At 37.5% G+C, this 17,233-nt stretch overlaps 1 protein-coding gene across 1 annotated transcript in view; it reads left to right on the forward strand.

Moving 5' to 3' along the window:
- LOC128638460 (trichohyalin) overlaps nt 1–17,233 on the forward strand; it is a 395,299-nt gene that overhangs the window by 320,378 nt on the left and 57,688 nt on the right. Inside the window, exon 9 of the mRNA XM_053690418.1 lies at nt 14,056–14,118. Within this exon, the coding sequence (XP_053546393.1) occupies nt 14,056–14,118 (63 nt within the window). The remainder of the gene's footprint in view (nt 1–14,055; nt 14,119–17,233) is intronic.

Raw genomic sequence — 17,233 nt, forward strand, 5'->3', positions numbered from 1 at the left:
CTAGAAGCAAATGCAGGGTAAAATAGACAAACCGCATAATTTAGTTTGTGCTAAATATAATATATAGAATACTTATATTTGTGCCAAATAAATATATTACTATTGGTGCCAGGTGTACCCTGTTACATTCACTCTCCCCTGCCAGATTCTCCATTGTATAGAGCTTTATTACATTCTGTGGGAAGAAGCTCGCCATTTATTGACACTTCCAGGTTCAGTCCCCTTTTTAGAGAATTCAGTGAAGTCTGCCCATGTGAGGATCAGCATGATATTTCTCTCCATGTTAGGCCCCGCATCAGCACGCGCTACCCAGGTGCTGAACCTAAAATGGGCTGGCTCCTAAGCTTTCATTCCTGCTTTTCAAATAAAGATACCAAGCAGAAAATTTGAAAATCGGAGTACATTAGAAAGTTGCTTAAAATTGCATGCTCTGTCTGAATCATGAAAGTTTAATTTTGACTAGACAATTCCTTTAATAGAGAATGATGCTTATGTGTACCTTAGCTGAGGAAGAGAGCCTAAATAGGACAGATTCTGTCAACATCAAATCCAGCACAAACTATGCACACTTTTTTTTTTTTTTTACCAACTTACAATACACTATTTACTGAGAGATGCTGGGGTATATACTACTTATTTAATCATACTGAACCAACCGTGTTTCACTGTGATTGCTTAGATTAATACTGTATCTTATTTACATCTGTTGTTTGAATACAGCAAAAGGGACCAAGTACATGTATACAGCAGAGCTTTCAAAGGTTTTGTGCCTGGACTTCTCAGGATTTGCAAACTTGCCAAACTGTCTAATAAAAATTTGTTTAAAATGCTTTTTAAAACCATTTATTTTTATGCAGAGCTTACTTGCAGACATAAATTATGCCTAAATTAATAACATTTTGTGTCCTTTTAAGTGTGCTGACATCAGGAATTCCCCTGTTTTTTATTTTCCTTTTCACATTTAAGTGGGAAATTAAAATCTGGCATTACCATTTGTTTTTGACATTTAGCTTACATAAAGCAACAACCAATTTATGTGTTTATATTATTTTTATGACCCTCTCATTTCTCAACTCAATAGTTTCCTACTGCAGGATTTAAACATGTTGACATTTTATTGGCTAAATAAATAGATATACTATACATACTAGTATAAGCTGTATGCGTTTTAAAAATGAACTTTCAACGTGCCATGTTTTTTGTGCCTTTTGGTCTATATTTTATCTAGTTAAATGGATAGTATACACCAATTTATATTTAAAGTGTTATTAAACCCAAAAAATTTCTTTCATGATTCAGATAGAGAATACAATTTTAAACAACTTTTTTTCTAATTTACTTCTATTATCTAATTTGCTGCAACCTTTAGATATTCTTTGTTAAAGAAATAGCAATGCACATTGGTGAGCCAATCACACGAGGCATCTTTGTGTAACCACCAATCAGAAGCTACTGAGCCTATCTAGATATGCTTTTCAGGAAAGAATATAAAAAGATTTAATCAAATTAGACAATAGAAGTAAATTAGAAAGTTGTTCAAAATGGTATTCTCTATCTGAATCATAAAAGAAAAAATGTCGGTTGAATGTCCCTTTAACTGTGTGTACCTCATCTTTTGATATCGGGGGTTATTGTGTTACAACCGGATGCTGTTCGTTTCGGCAAACCGGTCAAACCGGTCATAACTACTCTAACACAATTTCTATAAAACCTAGATATGAGTAGAAATGAACTGTTAGTGGGAAATTTAATGAAAATGAAATAGGGATTATCCTGATATATACCCATGGAATAAATTGTCAAACAAATAACGGTAATACATATCCGGTTCAAAGTGACACTCAACAGGCATACTACTTCCGGTACCAATTCAAAAGAATGGCGCCAAAATTTGTACACTGTGATAGGTTACACAGGTGTATATAAGAGCATACTCACCTCAACCATACTTTAGTCTTGAAAAAGGCCCTGCAGTGGGCCGAAACGCGTTGGCAGATATATGGTGAGCTCTATTTCAATTATTTGTGATTTTATTTAAAACAATACTGTGCTATGTTATTTTCTTTCAGTTACAGGATTTGAAGATTTGCACTATTTTTCACTTTGTTTTTTCTATTATTGTTATTTTTAATTTTGTTTGATCATCGCCTAATACATTTGGAAGGTTTTTTTGGTGACACAACATTTGTTTAACACATTGGATTTTTTCACACCATTTGTTTTTTGGATGTGTTTTGGAAGTTTCTTTGGATTTTGATTGTATACAGTAACACTTTTATTTTTATTTTGATATATATTTTTTGATATATATTTTTTGGATATATTTTTTGGATACTATAGTTTCGCATCCTCTCACACTATTGGAGAACTTTTCACAGGATTATATCACTTGCACTTTGGACATACCAAGCCACAGGAGGGCTGTGAACGTTTATAGTTTTCACATATATTATATTTGGACGTATTTCAATCATATTACCTTGTGATTAATTTTCTTTAATCTTCTTTAATTGTCTGTATATTTCTGTACATTAATATTGTCATTTAGATCGATTCAAAGCACAGACTATCTATTGTACACTGTTTTAGCTCAGATCTCAATTTTAAGGTATAATACATGTTTTTATTTTTATAGTCATGGATCCATGCAGTAGATTGTAGTTAAGATGGTTTATATCCCCTATATCGAATTGTTTTAATTTGTGTTATTAAAATACCACTGTTTTTAACTTTTTAAACATATCTATATATCTATCCTAAGAGTAGACCTTGCCTTGTTGGCGCTCCTTCAGACAATTATTTTGCCTATATAAATGGGTCATCTACAACACATTTATGCAAAGAAAAATCTAGTGTACCATGACCTTTAACATTTTAATTATTTTGTATGCACAGTGTTTCATTTCTATTACTGGATTTATATTTTCATTATTAAGCTGCTCTTTTGGTTGCTCTGCAAGCAATACAAGGAGCCATTTTGGCAAGCATTTTCTGAAATAACAGCAGCACAAGCAGAAAAAGCTTAACAACACATTCCAGCCAAAATTGGAATCCCCATGTTTTGAATAGAAGCATTTTTCTAATATACATTAATTAGCAAAAAAGTGTTTCTAATAAAAGCTATAGCTGTTTCAAAAGTGTATTTAAGTATGCACCGTGCACCAGCATTTTAAACACAGCAGTTGCTCACAGAGTCTAAGGTGATTGTTCTATCTGGTAGTGACTTTGTTTGTTAATTGATCATTTTCTTCACGGAAGCCTACCGCCCATCTCAGTAACAAATTAATTCCAACTACCTAACAATTACCCTCATCCAACTCTGTTTTAATATCATTCTCACCCTTGCAGTCCTCACTTCCTACTCTTCTACAGGGAGTGCAGAATTATTAGGCAAATGAGTATTTTGACCACATCATCCTCTTTATGCATGTTGTCTTACTCCAAGCTGTATAGGCTCGAAAGCCTACTACCAATTAAGCATATTAGGTGATGTGCATCTCTGTAATGTGAAGGGGTGTGGTCTAATGACATCAACACCCTATATCAGGTGTGCATAATTATTAGGCAACTTCCTTTCCTTTGGCAAAATGGGTCAAAAGAAGGACTTGACAGGCTCAGAAAAGTCAAAAAAAGTGAGATATCTTGCAGAGGGATGCAGCACTCTTAAAATTGCAAAGCTTCTGAAGCGTGATCATCGAACAATCAAGCGTTTCATTCAAAATAGTCAACAGGGTCGCAAGAAGCGTGTGGAAAAACCAAGGAGCAAAATAACTGCCCATGAACTGAGAAAAGTCAAGCGTGCAGCTGCCAAGATGCCACTTGCCACCAGTTTGGCCATATTTCAGAGCTGCAATATCACTGGAGTGCCCAAAAGCACAAGGTGTGCAATACTCAGAGACATGGCCAAGGTAAGAAAGGCTGAAAGACGACCACCACTGAACAAGACACACAAGCTGAAACGTCAAGACTGGGCCAAGAAATATCTCAAGACTGATTTTTCTAAGGTTTTATGGACTGATGAAATGAGAGTGAGTCTTGATGGGCCAGATGGATGGGCCCGTGGCTGGATTGGTAAAGGGCAGAGAGCTCCAGTCCGACTCAGACGCCAGCAAGGTGGAGGTGGAGTACTGGTTTGGGCTGGTATCATCAAAGATGAGCTTGTGGGGCCTTTTCGGGTTGAGGATGGAGTCAAGCTCAACTCCCAGTCCTACTGCCAGTTTCTGGAAGACACCTTCTTCAAGCAGTGGTACAGGAAAAAGTCTGCATCCTTCAAGAAAAACATGATTTCTTTCATGTAATTAGCAAGAGTCCATGAGCTAGTGACGTATGGGATATACATTCCTACCAGGAGGGGCAAAGTTTCCCAAACCTTAAAATGCCTATAAATACACCCCTCACCACACCCACAAATCAGTTTTACAAACTTTGCCTCCTATGGAGGTGGTGAAGTAAGTTTGTGCTAGATTCTACGTTGATATGCGCTCCGCAGCAGGTTGGAGCCCGGTTTTCCTCTCAGCGTGCAGTGAATGTCAGAGGGATGTGAGGAGAGTATTGCCTATTTGAATGCAATGATCTCCTTCTACGGGGTCTATTTCATAGGTTCTCTGTTATCGGTCGTAGAGATTCATCTCTTACCTCCCTTTTCAGATCGACGATATACTCTTATATATATATACCATTACCTCTGCTGATTTTCGTTTCAGTACTGGTTTGGCTTTCTACAACATGTAGATGAGTGTCCTGGGGTAAGTAAGTCTTATTTTCTGTGACACTCTAAGCTATGGTTGGGCACTTTTTTATAAAGTTCTAAATATATGTATTCAAACATTTATTTGCCTTGACTCAGGATGTTCAACATTCCTTATTTTCAGACAGTCAGTTTCATATTTGGGATAATGCATTTGATTCAATCATTTTTTCTTACCTTAAAAAATTTGACTTTTTCCCTGTGGGCTGTTAGGCTCGCGGGGGCTGAAAATGCTTCATTTTATTGCGTCATTCTTGGCGCGGACTTTTTTGGCGCAAAATTTTTTTCTGTTTCCAGCGTCATACGTGTCGCCGGAAGTTGCGTCATTTTTGACGTTCTTTTGCGTCAAAAGTGTCGGCGTTCCGGATGTGGCGTCATTTTTGGCGCCAAAAGCATTTAGGGGCCAAATAATGTGGGCGTCTTATTTGGCGCTAAAAAAATATGGGCGTCACTTTTGTCTCCACATTATTTAAGTCTCATTATTTATTGCTTCTGGTTGCTAGAAGCTTGTTCACTGGCATTTTTTTCCCATTCCTGAAACTGTCATTTAAGGAATTTGATCAATTTTGCTTTATATGTTGTTTTTTCTATTACATATTGCAAGATGTTCCATGTTGCAACTGAGTCAGAAGATACTTCAGGAAAATCGCTGCCCGGTGCTGGAGCTACCAAAGCTAAGTGTATCACTTTTGGTATCTGTTCCTTCAGCTGTTGTTTGTATTAAATGTTATGACAAACTTGTTAATGCAGATAAAATTTCCTTTAGTACTGTTACATTACCTGTTGCTGTTCCGTCAACATCTAATACTCAGAGTGTTCCTGATAACATAAGAGATTTTGTTTCTAAATCCATTAAGAAGGCTATGTCTGTTATTTCTCCTCCTAGTATACATAAAAGTCTTTTAAAACTTCTCTTTTTTCAGATGAATTTTTAAATGAACATCATCATTCTGATACTGATAATGGTTCTTCTGGTTCAGAGGTTTCTGTCTCAGAGGTTGATGCTGATAAATCTTTGTATTTGTTCAAGATGGAATTTATTCGTTCTTTATTTAAAGAAGTATTAATTGCATTAGAAATAGAGGATTCTGGTCCTCTTGATACTAAAACTAAACGTTTAAATAAGGTTTTTAAATCTCCTGTAGTTATTCCAGAAGTGTTTCCTGTCCCTGATGCTATTTCTGAAGTAATTTCCAGGGAATGGAATAATTTGGGTAATTCATTTACTCCTTTTAAAACGTTTTAAGCAATTATATCCTGTGCCATCTGACAGATTAGAGTTTGGGACAAAATCCCTAAGGTTAATGGGGCTGTCTCTACTCCTGCTATATTTTTAGCGGATGTTGCTGCAGCTTCAACTTTTGATTAGAAGCTTTAGCGCAACAAGTAACAGATCATAATTCTCATAGCATTATTATTCTTCTATAACATGCTAATTATTTTATTTGTGATGCCATCTTTGATATCATTAGAGTTGATGTCAGGTATATGTCTCTAACTATTTTAGCTAGAAGAGCTTTATGGCTTAAAACTTGGAATGCTGATATGTCTTCTAAGTCAACTTTGCTATCCCTTTCTTTCCAGGGTAATAAATTATTCGGTTCTCAGTTGGATTCTTTTATCTCAACTGTTACTGGAAGGAAGGGAACTTTTTTACCACACGATAAAAAAATCTAAGGTAAATTTAGGTCTAATAATCGTTTTCGTTCCTTTCATCACAACAAGGAACAAAAGCCTGATCCTTCATCCTCAGGAGCGGTATCAGTTTGGAAACTGTCTTCACTTTGGAATATATCCAAGCCTTATAGAAACCCAAAGCCAGCTCCTAAGTCCCCATGAAGGTGCGGCCCTCATTCCAGCTCAGCTGGTATGGGGCAGTTTACGTTTTTTTTCAAAGAAATTTGGATCAATTCCGTTCACAATCTCTGGTTTCAGAACATTGTTTCAGAAGGGTACAGAATTGGCTTCAAGTTAAGGCCTCCTGCAAAGAGATTTTTTTCTTTCCCGTGTCCCAGTAAACCCAGCAAAGGCTCAAGCATTTCTGAAATGTGTTTCAGATCTAGAGTTGGCTGGAGTAATTATGCCAGTTCCAGTTCTGGAACAGGGGCTGGGGTTTTATTCTATCTCTTCATTGTACCAAAGAAGGTCAATTCCTTCAGACCAGTTCCGGATCTATCAATTTTGAATCGTTATGTAAGGATACCAACATTCAAGATGGTAACTGTAAGGACTATCCTGCCTTTTGTTCAGCAAGGGCATTATATGTCTACAATAGATTTACAGGATGCATATCTGCATATTCCGATTCATCCAGATCACTTTTAGTTTCTGAGATTCTCTTTTCTAGACAAGCATTACCAGTTTTGTGGCTCTACCGTTTGGCCTAGCATCAGCTCCAAGAGGTTCTCGGTGCCCTTCTGTCTGTAATCAGAGAACAGGGTATTGTGGTATTTCCTTATTTGGACGATGTCTTGGTACTTGCTCAGTCTTTACATTTAGCAGAATCTCATACGAATCGACTTGTGTTGTTTCTTCAAGATCATGGTTGGAGGATCAATTCACTAAAAAGTTCATTGATTCCTCAGACAAGGGTAACCTTTCTGGGTTTCCAGATAGATTCAGTGTCCATGTCTCTGTCTTTGACAGACAAGAGATGTCTAAAATTGATTTCAGCTTGTCGAAACCTTCAGTCACAATCATTCCCTTCGGTAGCCTTATGCATGGAAATTCTAGGTCTTATGACTGCTGCATCGGACGCGATCCCCTTTGCTCGTTTTCACATGCGACCTCTTCAGCTCTGTATGCTGAATCAATGGTGCAGGGATTACACAAAGATATCTCAATTAATATCTTTAAAACCGATTGTACGACACTCTCTGACGTGGTGGACAGATCACCATCGTTTAATTCAGGGGGCTTCTTTTGTTCTTCCGACCTGGACTGTAATTTCAACAGATGCAAGTCTTACAGGTTGGGGAGCTGTGTGGGGATCTCTGACGGCACAAGGAGTTTGGGAATCTCAGGAGGTGAGATTACCGATCAATATTTTGGAACTCCGTGCAATTTTCAGAGCTCTTCAGTCTTGGCCTCTTCTGAAGAGAGAATCGTTCATTTGTTTTCAGACAGACAATGTCACAACTGTGGCATACATCAATCATCAAGGAGGGACTCACAGTCCTCTGGCTATGAAAGAAGTATCTCGAATTCTGGTTTGGGCGGAATCCAGCTCCTGTCTAATCTCTGCGGTTCATTTCCCAGGTATAGACAATTGGGTAGCGGATTATCTCAGTCGCCAAACGTTGCATCCGGGCGAATGGTCTCTTCACCCAGAGGTATTTCTTCAGATTGTTCAAATGTGGGAACTTCCAGAAATAGATCTGATGGCTTCTCATATAAACAAGAAACTTCCCAGGTATCTGTTCAGATCCCGGGATCCTCAGGCGGAGGCAGTGAATGCATTATCACTTCCTTGGAAGTATCATCCTGCCTATATCTTTCCGCCTCTAGTTCTTCTTCCAAGAGTAATCTCCAAGTTTCTGAAGGAATGCTTGTTTGTTCTGCTGGTAGCTCCAGCATGGACGGATCTTTTTCGGATGGCCTCTTGCCAACCGTGGGGTCTTCCGTTAAGACCAGACCTTCTGTCGCAAGGTCCTTTTTTCCATCAGGATCTCAAATCTTTAAATTTAAGGGTATGGAGATTGAACGCTTGATTCTTGGTCAAAGAGGTTTTTCTGACTCTGTGATTAATACTATGTTACAGGCTCGTAAATCTGTATCTAGAGAGATATATTATAGAGTCTGGAAGACTTATATTTCTTGGTGTCTTCTCATCATTTTTCCTGGCATTCTTTTAGAATTCCGAGAATTTTTACAGTTTCTTCAGGATGGTTTAGATAAAGGTTTGTCCGCAAGTTCCTTGACAGGACAAATCTCTGCCCTTTCTGTTCTTTTTCACAGAAAGATTGCTAATCTTCCTGATATTCATTGTTTTGTACAAGACTTGGTTCGTATAAAACCTGTCATTCAGTCAATTTCTCCTCCTTGGAGTTTGAATTTGGTTCTGGGGGCTCTTCTAGCTCCTCCTTTTGAACCCATGCATTCATTGGACATTAAACTTCTTTCTTGGAAAGTTTTGTTTCTTTTGGCCATCTCTTCTGCCAGAAGAGTCTCTGAATTATCTGCTCTTTCTTGTGAGTCTCCTTTTCTGATTTTTCATCAGGATAAGGCGGTGTTGCGAACTTCTTTTGAATTTTTACCTAAGGTTGTGTATTCTAACAACATTAGTAGAGAAATTGTGGTTCCTTCATTATGTCCTAATCCTAAGAATTCTAAGGAGAAATCATTGCATTCTTTGGATGTTGTTAGAGCTTTGAAATATTATGTTGAAGCTACTAAGTCTTTCCGAAAGACTTCTAGTCTATTTTTCATCTTTTCTGGTTCTAGAAAAGGCCAGAAAGCTTCTGCCATTTCTTTGGCATCTTGGTTGAAATCTTTAATTCATCATGCCTATGTCGAGTCGGGTAAAACTCCGCCTCAAAGGATTACAGCTCATTCTACTAGGTCAGTTTTTACTTCCTGGGCGTTTAGGAATGAAGCTTCGGTTGTTCAGATTTGCAAAGCAGCAACTTGGTTCCTCTTTGCATACTTTTACTAAATTCTACCATTTTGATGTGTTTTCTTCTTCTGAAGCAGTTTTTGGTAGAAAAGTACTTCAGGCAGCGGTTTCAGTTTGAATCTTCTGCTTATGTTTTCTTTAAACTTTATTTTGGGTGTGGATTATTTTCAGCAGGAATTGGCTGTCTTTATTTTATCCCTCCCTCTCTAGTGACTCTTGCGTGGAAAGATCCACATCTTGGGTAGTCATTATCCCATACGTCACTAGCTCATTGACTCTTGCTAATTACATGAAAGAAAACATAATTTATGTAAGAACTTACCTGATAAATTCATTTCTTTCATATTAGCAAGAGTCCATGAGGCCCACCCTTTTTTGTGGTGGTTATGATTTTTTTGTATAAAGCACAATTATTCCAATTCCTTATTTTTTATGCTTTCGCACTTTTTTCTTATCACCCCACTTCTTGGCTATTAGTTAAACTTATTTGTGGGTGTGGTGAGGGGTGTATTTATAGGCATTTTAAGGTTTGGGAAACTTTGCCCCTCCTGGTAGGAATGTATATCCCATACGTCACTAGCTCATGGACTCTTGCTAATATAAAAGAAATGAATTTATCAGGTAAGTTCTTACATAAATTATGTTTTTCATGCAGGACAATGCTCCATCACACGTGTCCAAGTACTCCACAGCGTGGCTGGCAAGAAAGGGTATAAAAGAAGAAAATCTAATGACATGGCCTCCTTGTTCACCTGATCTGAACCCCATTGAGAACCTGTGGTCCATCATCAAATGTGAGATTTACAAGGAGGGAAAACAGTACACCTCTCTGAACAGTGTCTGGGAGGCTGTGGTTGCTGCTGCACGCAATGTTGATGGTGAACAGATCAAAACACTGACAGAATCCATGGATGGCAGGCTTTTGAGTGTCCTTGCAAAGAAAGGTGGCTATATTGGTCACTGATTTGTTTTTGTTTTGTTTTTGAATGTCAGAAATGTATATTTGTGAATGTTGAGATGTTATATTGGTTTCACTGGTAAAAATAAATAATTGAAATGGGTATATATTTGTTTTTTGTTAAGTTGCCTAATAATTATGCACAGTAATAGTCACCTGCACACACAGATATCCCGCTAAAATAGCTAAAACTAAAAACTACTTCCAAAACTATTCAGCTTTGATATTAATGAGTTTTTTGGGTTCATTGAGAACATGGTTGTTGTTCAATAGTAAAATTAATCCTCAAAAATACAACTTGCCTAATAATTCTGCACTCCCTGTAGAGTAACTTCCCACGGGAATAGGGCCCTATATATTCCTCATGTTTAACTTATATCGATTGTACCCATGGACAGCACTGCAGAACATGTTGGCGCTTTATAAATAAACTATGATAATAATACAGTAATAATCACTGATATGATACAAGCCCAATGCCGCTCTGAGGAGCTGCAGTATTTAAAATGCTGGTGCACTCAGAATATCTAGGTATGCTTCACAGGCACATGGAGAGAAAATTGTTAACACTAAAACAGTTATAACTTTTACTAGAAACATTTTTGCCAATACATGTATATTGCAAATAAAAATGTTTTTATGCAAAGATCTAATTCATCTATGTGCATTTAAATTTGACTGGAATGTCCCTTTAATCCAATATCTGTTGCACCCTATCAGATCATTTCTTATTGTGAAATTTCATCTATAGGGGTAACAGGGATACTATAATAAACAATAAATCAATGCCAAAAGGTGGCTTAGCAATATGTACAATAGGTGCAAGGTAGGTGCTACTAGCAGACTAGTGCTTACTGCAGGTATCTCGTCTGTACTGAAATGTGAAAGGCTGAAAATTGTGTAATTCACAGTTGTGACGACCATGGTTAAACAATCCGGCACCAGTCACTTGTTGGCACAGAAAGGATTAACAGACCCTCTCCACTTTAACCAATCTGTCACAGTCTAGCCCCTCCAGACAAGCCTGTGACTTAATTCAGTGGGTGCAAGGGTTAACAACACTCTCTAGTCTGTCCTAGACTTAGAAAAAAATGCCCAAACTCCCCTTTAATGCCACCCACACTAAATTATCTTTAAGCTGCCACCACTTAAAGGGACACTGTACCCAATTTTTTTCTTTTGTAATTCAGAAAGAGCATGCAATTTTAAGCAACTTTCTAATTTACTCCTATTATCAATTTTTCTTCGTTCTCTTGCTATCATTATTTGAAAAAGGCATCTAAACTTTTTTTTGGTTTCAGTACTCTGGACAGCACTTTTTTATTGGTTGATGAATTTATCCACCAATCAGCAAGGACAACCCAGGTTGTTCACCAAAAATGGGCCGGCACCTAAACTTACATTCTTGCATTTCAAATAAAGATACCAAGAGAATGAAGAAATTTTGATAATAGGAGTAAATTAGAAAGTTGCTTAAAATTTCATGCTCAATCTGAATCACGAAAGAAAAATTTTGGGTACAGTGTCCCTTTAAGATTTATAATAGGGGAAATGTTAAGGAAAACACAGACTAACAAATGAAATCCCAGAATACAATTTAGCAAAACAAAAATCTAAAAACACAGTATTAATACTACCAGTCTCTATCAGTAATGTGGGTTAAAATATTAGACAAAGGCAAACCGTAATAAAGGAATTATTTATTATGCAAAAAATGATGCACAGTGCATTATTAATTAAAAAATGTTAACAGATAGAATTATACACAAGCAAACAGCGTTAAATATAAAAAAAATTAGATGTTTGTGCCAGGGAGGTTGGCAAGAAAAGATGGTCACTCACGCTGTAACAGCCTCCCATGTAGAATGAACAACTTGTATTGTTAGACACAAAATGTTATACCTGTTTCTCTGATATCGAGGGCCCTTGGAAATATCCCCCCTCTCTTTTATGACATGTCATAAAGCTCAGAATCTTTGGCTGAAATTATATAACATCTTATAACTTCTGTTTTACATATTCAGTGCATACACCCATATAAGCAATTTCCCAGTTACATCATGAGAATTAGTTTGGTACCAAATATGACATGGTTGTTATATTTTCATCATCTAGTGTCATAATATGGTTAAAAGCATGTCTCAAGTTGTACTAGTGTTCTCTGATTTACCTTATCTAGCTCTGTGTAGAGGTCACTGCTTTTGGTCTCTTGCTCTGACATTTTTACTTACTTGATGCATCAGTAGATATGGTCAGCATTTGGTCAAGTGGAACTTAGAAACTATTTATGACAGGAAGGCCTGTTTGGTTAAGGGACATACACAGACACATACAACCTCTCAAATAAAACAACAGAGAAGTTAACCCCTTGCACCTAAAATCATGAGGGTTTCATAACAACAGTATGTTAGACTTCCTTAAAGGGACATTAAACACTAAATAAATGCTAGATAGAATAAAGCATTTAACGAAAAGATTAGTCTGAGAATAACACGTAAATGTATTTTTTAAGTTTCATTAGTTGTTTATTGGCATAATAAGTATAAGGTTTTAGTGTCTATAAAACAATGGGAGCTGCCATGTTGTAACTTAGGTTACCTTCTCTGCTGTGGCCAATTAGGGACAGTTATAAATAGGTCACTAGAGTGTGCAGCCAATGGCTTTGTGGAATAGTGTTCTGCACTTCCATTTCTAACAGCAACTGAGAAAGATCACAATTTCAGAATGGGGTTACAGGAAAAGGGGACAAAATAAATAATGAACGTATATTGTAGATTTTTTTTATATATATATATATATATATATATATATATATATATATATATACGATTTATTGTTTTATGCTACCATTTCAAAGTGTTTAATGTCCCTTTAACTTCCTTCGTACTGGCCCTGGAATACTCCACATTTTGTGATCATTCATGTTTAAGATATGTTTTATAGTGTCAAAAATATTTCTTGGATAAAAAATATTGACTTAAAACTGTTCAAACTGATATCTAAAATAGTAGAAATTGCATGTTAGTGCACAGCTGATACTTAAAGGGACACTATACCCAAACATTTTCTTTCATGATTAAGGTAAAGAATATAATTTTAAAAAACATTCCAATTTACTTTTATTACCTAATTTGCTTTATTCTTTAGATATAATTTAATGAAGAAATAGCAATGCATACAGTGAACCAATCACAGGAGGCATCTATGTGCAGCTACCAATCAGCTACTAAGCAAATCTAGATATGCTTTTCAGCAAAGAATATCAAGAGAATGAAGCAAAATAGATAATAGAAGTAAATTAGAAAGTTGTTTATAATTGTATGCTCTTTCTAAATCATGAAAGAAAAAATTTGGGTTTCATGTCCCTTTAAGTATCTATTGGCTGATAGGGGAAACTCTGAGAGCTGAATAGATTCACAGCTTGAAAACAAAACTAAATTTTATGGGATTATTTATTTTAAGTAATATATTTATAAAATGCCCTATTTTAAATGCAACAAATTTGACTTTAATATCAGTTTCAGGAGAATTGTATAATGTTTACCCCATTAATAGGTTATCTGATCCATATTTTACTTATAATGATCCTAAAGATGAAATACAAGATCACAATATTCTATTTTCCATGCAAGTATTCGTATAGCATATAGAGCATAGTTAATTCCATTTTAACAACACTGTGGATAACCATTTGATTTATATAATGTACTATTGGTGTTGTATTATCTTTCATAGGCAAAACTGAAACTTCAGAAACAGCAAGAAGATTTTCGAGCCGCTCAGGTCGCACAAGATGAGGTAAGCTGAGATAAGCAGACAGGGAAATTATCAATTTCCAGTTCTCAGGGGGGCAGGGGGTGTTAACAGCCGTACATTTTTTTAATGGTATCAAAAGCCATACATTTGTAAGGTGTGATCAATTTTATTCATGTCATTTTCTCAAGGAACACAAAAGACAATTAAAGGGATACAGGACGGCCACTCTTATCATTTGTGGGGCCCTTTAGCTCAGTAACCTTATTCCCCTCTCCCTGTATACCCCACCCCAAACATCTCGTATTATCTAGCTGAACACATTGATAAGCCAATCACAAGAGGCATATATGTGCAGACACCAATCAGCAGCTAGCTCCAATCTCCTGAGTCTATTTAGATAAATTCTCTATACACAAAGAGAATAAAGCTAATTAGATAAAAATAAAAATATGGAGTTTCATGGCTCCTTTCTATAAGGGCATATCTAAATAGTCTCAAGAGTGTGCAGCAGTCTTGTGCACTATATGTATAACATTGTTGCAAACACAGCAGACATTTAGGCCTAGATTTGGAGTTTGGCGGTAAAAGGGCTGTTAACGCTCCGCAGGCTTTTTTCTGGCCGCACCATAAATTTAACTCTGGTATCGAGAGTTCAAACAAATGCTGCGTTAGGCTCCAAAAAAGGAGCGTAGAGCATTTTTACCGCAAATGCAACTCTCGATACCAGAGTTGCTTACGGACGCGGCCGGCCTCAAAAACGTGCTCGTGCACGATTCTCCCATAGGAAACAATGGGGCTGTTTGAGCTGAAAAAAAACCTAACACCTGCAAAAAAGCAGCGTTCAGCTCCTAACGCAGCCCCATTGTTTCCTATGGGGAAACACTTCCTACGTCTGCACCTAACACTCTAACATGTACCCCGAGTCTAAACACCCCTAGCCTTACACTTATTAACCCCTAATCTGCCGCCCCCGCTATCGCTGACCCCTGCATATTTTTTTTAACCCCTAATCTGCCGCTCCGTAAACCGCCGCAACCTACGTTATCCCTATGTACCCCTAATCTGCTGCCCTAACATCGCCGACCCCTATATTATATTTATTAACCCCTAATCTGCCCCCCTCAACGTCGCCGACACCTGCCTACACTTATTAACTCCTAATCTGCCGAGCGGACCTGAGCGCTACTATAATAAAGTTATTAACCCCTAATCCGCCTCACTAACCCTATCATAAATAGTATTAACCCCTAATCTGCCCTCCCTAACATCGCCGACACCTACCTTCAATTATTAACCCCTAATCTGACGACCGGAGCTCACCGCTATTCTAATAAATGTATTAACCCCTAACGCTAAGTCTAACCCTAACACTAACACCCCCATAACTTAAATATAATTTACATCTAACGAAATTAATTAACTCTTATTAAATAAATGATTCCTATTTAAAGCTAAATACTTACCTGTAAAATAAATCCTAATATAGCTACAATATAAATTATAATTACATTGTAGCTATTTTAGGATTAATATTTATTTTACAGGCAACTTTGTAATTATTTTAACCAGGTACAATAGCTATTAAATAGTTAAGAACTATTTAATAGTTACCTAGTTAAAATAATAACAAATTTACCTGTAAAATAAATCCTAACCTAAGATATAATTAAACCTAACACTACCCTATCAATAAAATAATTAAATAAACTACCTACAATTACCTACAATTAACCTAACACTACACTATCAATAAATTAATTAAACACAATTCCTACAAATAAATACAATTAAATAAACTAGCTAAAGTACAAAAAATAAAAAAGAACTAAGTTACAAAAAATAAAAAAATATTTACAACAATTTTAAACTAATTACACCTACTCTAAGCCCCCTAATAAAATAACAAAGCCCCCCAAAATAAAAAATTCCCTACCCTATTCTAAATTAAAAAAGTTACAAGCTCTTTTACCTTACCAGCCCTGAACAGGGCCCTTTGCGGGGCATGCCCCAAGAATTTCAGCTCTTTTGCCTGTAAAAGAATAAATACAATACCCCCCCCCAACATTACAACCCACCACCCACATACCCCTAATCTAACCCAAACCCCCCTTAAATAAACCTAACACTAAGCCCCTGAAGATCTTCCTACCTTGTCTTCACCATCCAGGTTCACCGATCCGTCCTGAAGAGCTCCTCCGATGTCCTGATCCAAGCCCAAGCGGGGGCTGAAGAGGTCCATGATCCGGTCAAAGTCTTCATCCAAGCGGGGCAGAAGAGGATCTTCCATCCGATTGAAGTCATCATCCAGGCGGCATCTTCTATGGTCTTCCATCCGGAGCGAAGCGGCAGGATCCTGAAGACCTCCAGCGCGGAACATCCATCCGGACCGACGACTGAACGACGAATGACTGTTCCTTTAAGGGACGTCATCCAAGATGGCGTCCCTCGAATTCCGATTGGCTGATAGGATTCTATCAGCCAATCGGAATTAAGGTAGGAATTTTCTGATTGGCTGATGGAATCAGCCAATCAGAATCAAGTTCAATCCGATTGGCTGATCCAATCAGCCAATCAGATTGAGCTCGCATTCTATTGGCTGTTCCGATCAGCCAATAGAATGCGAGCTCAATCTGATTGGCTGATTGGATCAGCCAATCGGATTGAACTTGATTCTGATTGGCTGATTCCATCAGCCAATCAGAAAATTCCTACCTTAATTCCGATTGGCTGATAGAATCCTATCAGCCAATCGGAATTCGAGGGACGCCATCTTAGATGACGTCCCTTAAAGGAACCGTCATTAGTCGGGAGACAACGGAAGAAGAGGATGGATCCGCATCGCCTGCTTCAAGATGGACCCGCTCCGCACCGGATGGAAGAAGATCGAAGATGCCGCTTGGAGAAGATGTTTGCCGGTCCGGATGTCCTCTTCTTGCCGGATAGGAGGGAGACTTTGGAGCCTCTTCTGGACCTCTTCAGCACCGGATTATGGATCGCCAACCCCCGCTTGGGTTGGATGAAGATGTTGGAGCCAGGACGGATCGGTGATACCTGGATGGTGAAGACAAGGTAGGAAGATCTTCAGGGGCTTAGTGTTAGGTTTATTTAAGGGGGGTTTGGGTTAGATTAGGGGTATGTGGGTGGTGGGTTGTAATGT

Source organism: Bombina bombina, chromosome 8 (assembly GCF_027579735.1).
Source record: "Bombina bombina isolate aBomBom1 chromosome 8, aBomBom1.pri, whole genome shotgun sequence".
Taxonomy (NCBI): Eukaryota; Metazoa; Chordata; class Amphibia; order Anura; family Bombinatoridae; genus Bombina; species Bombina bombina.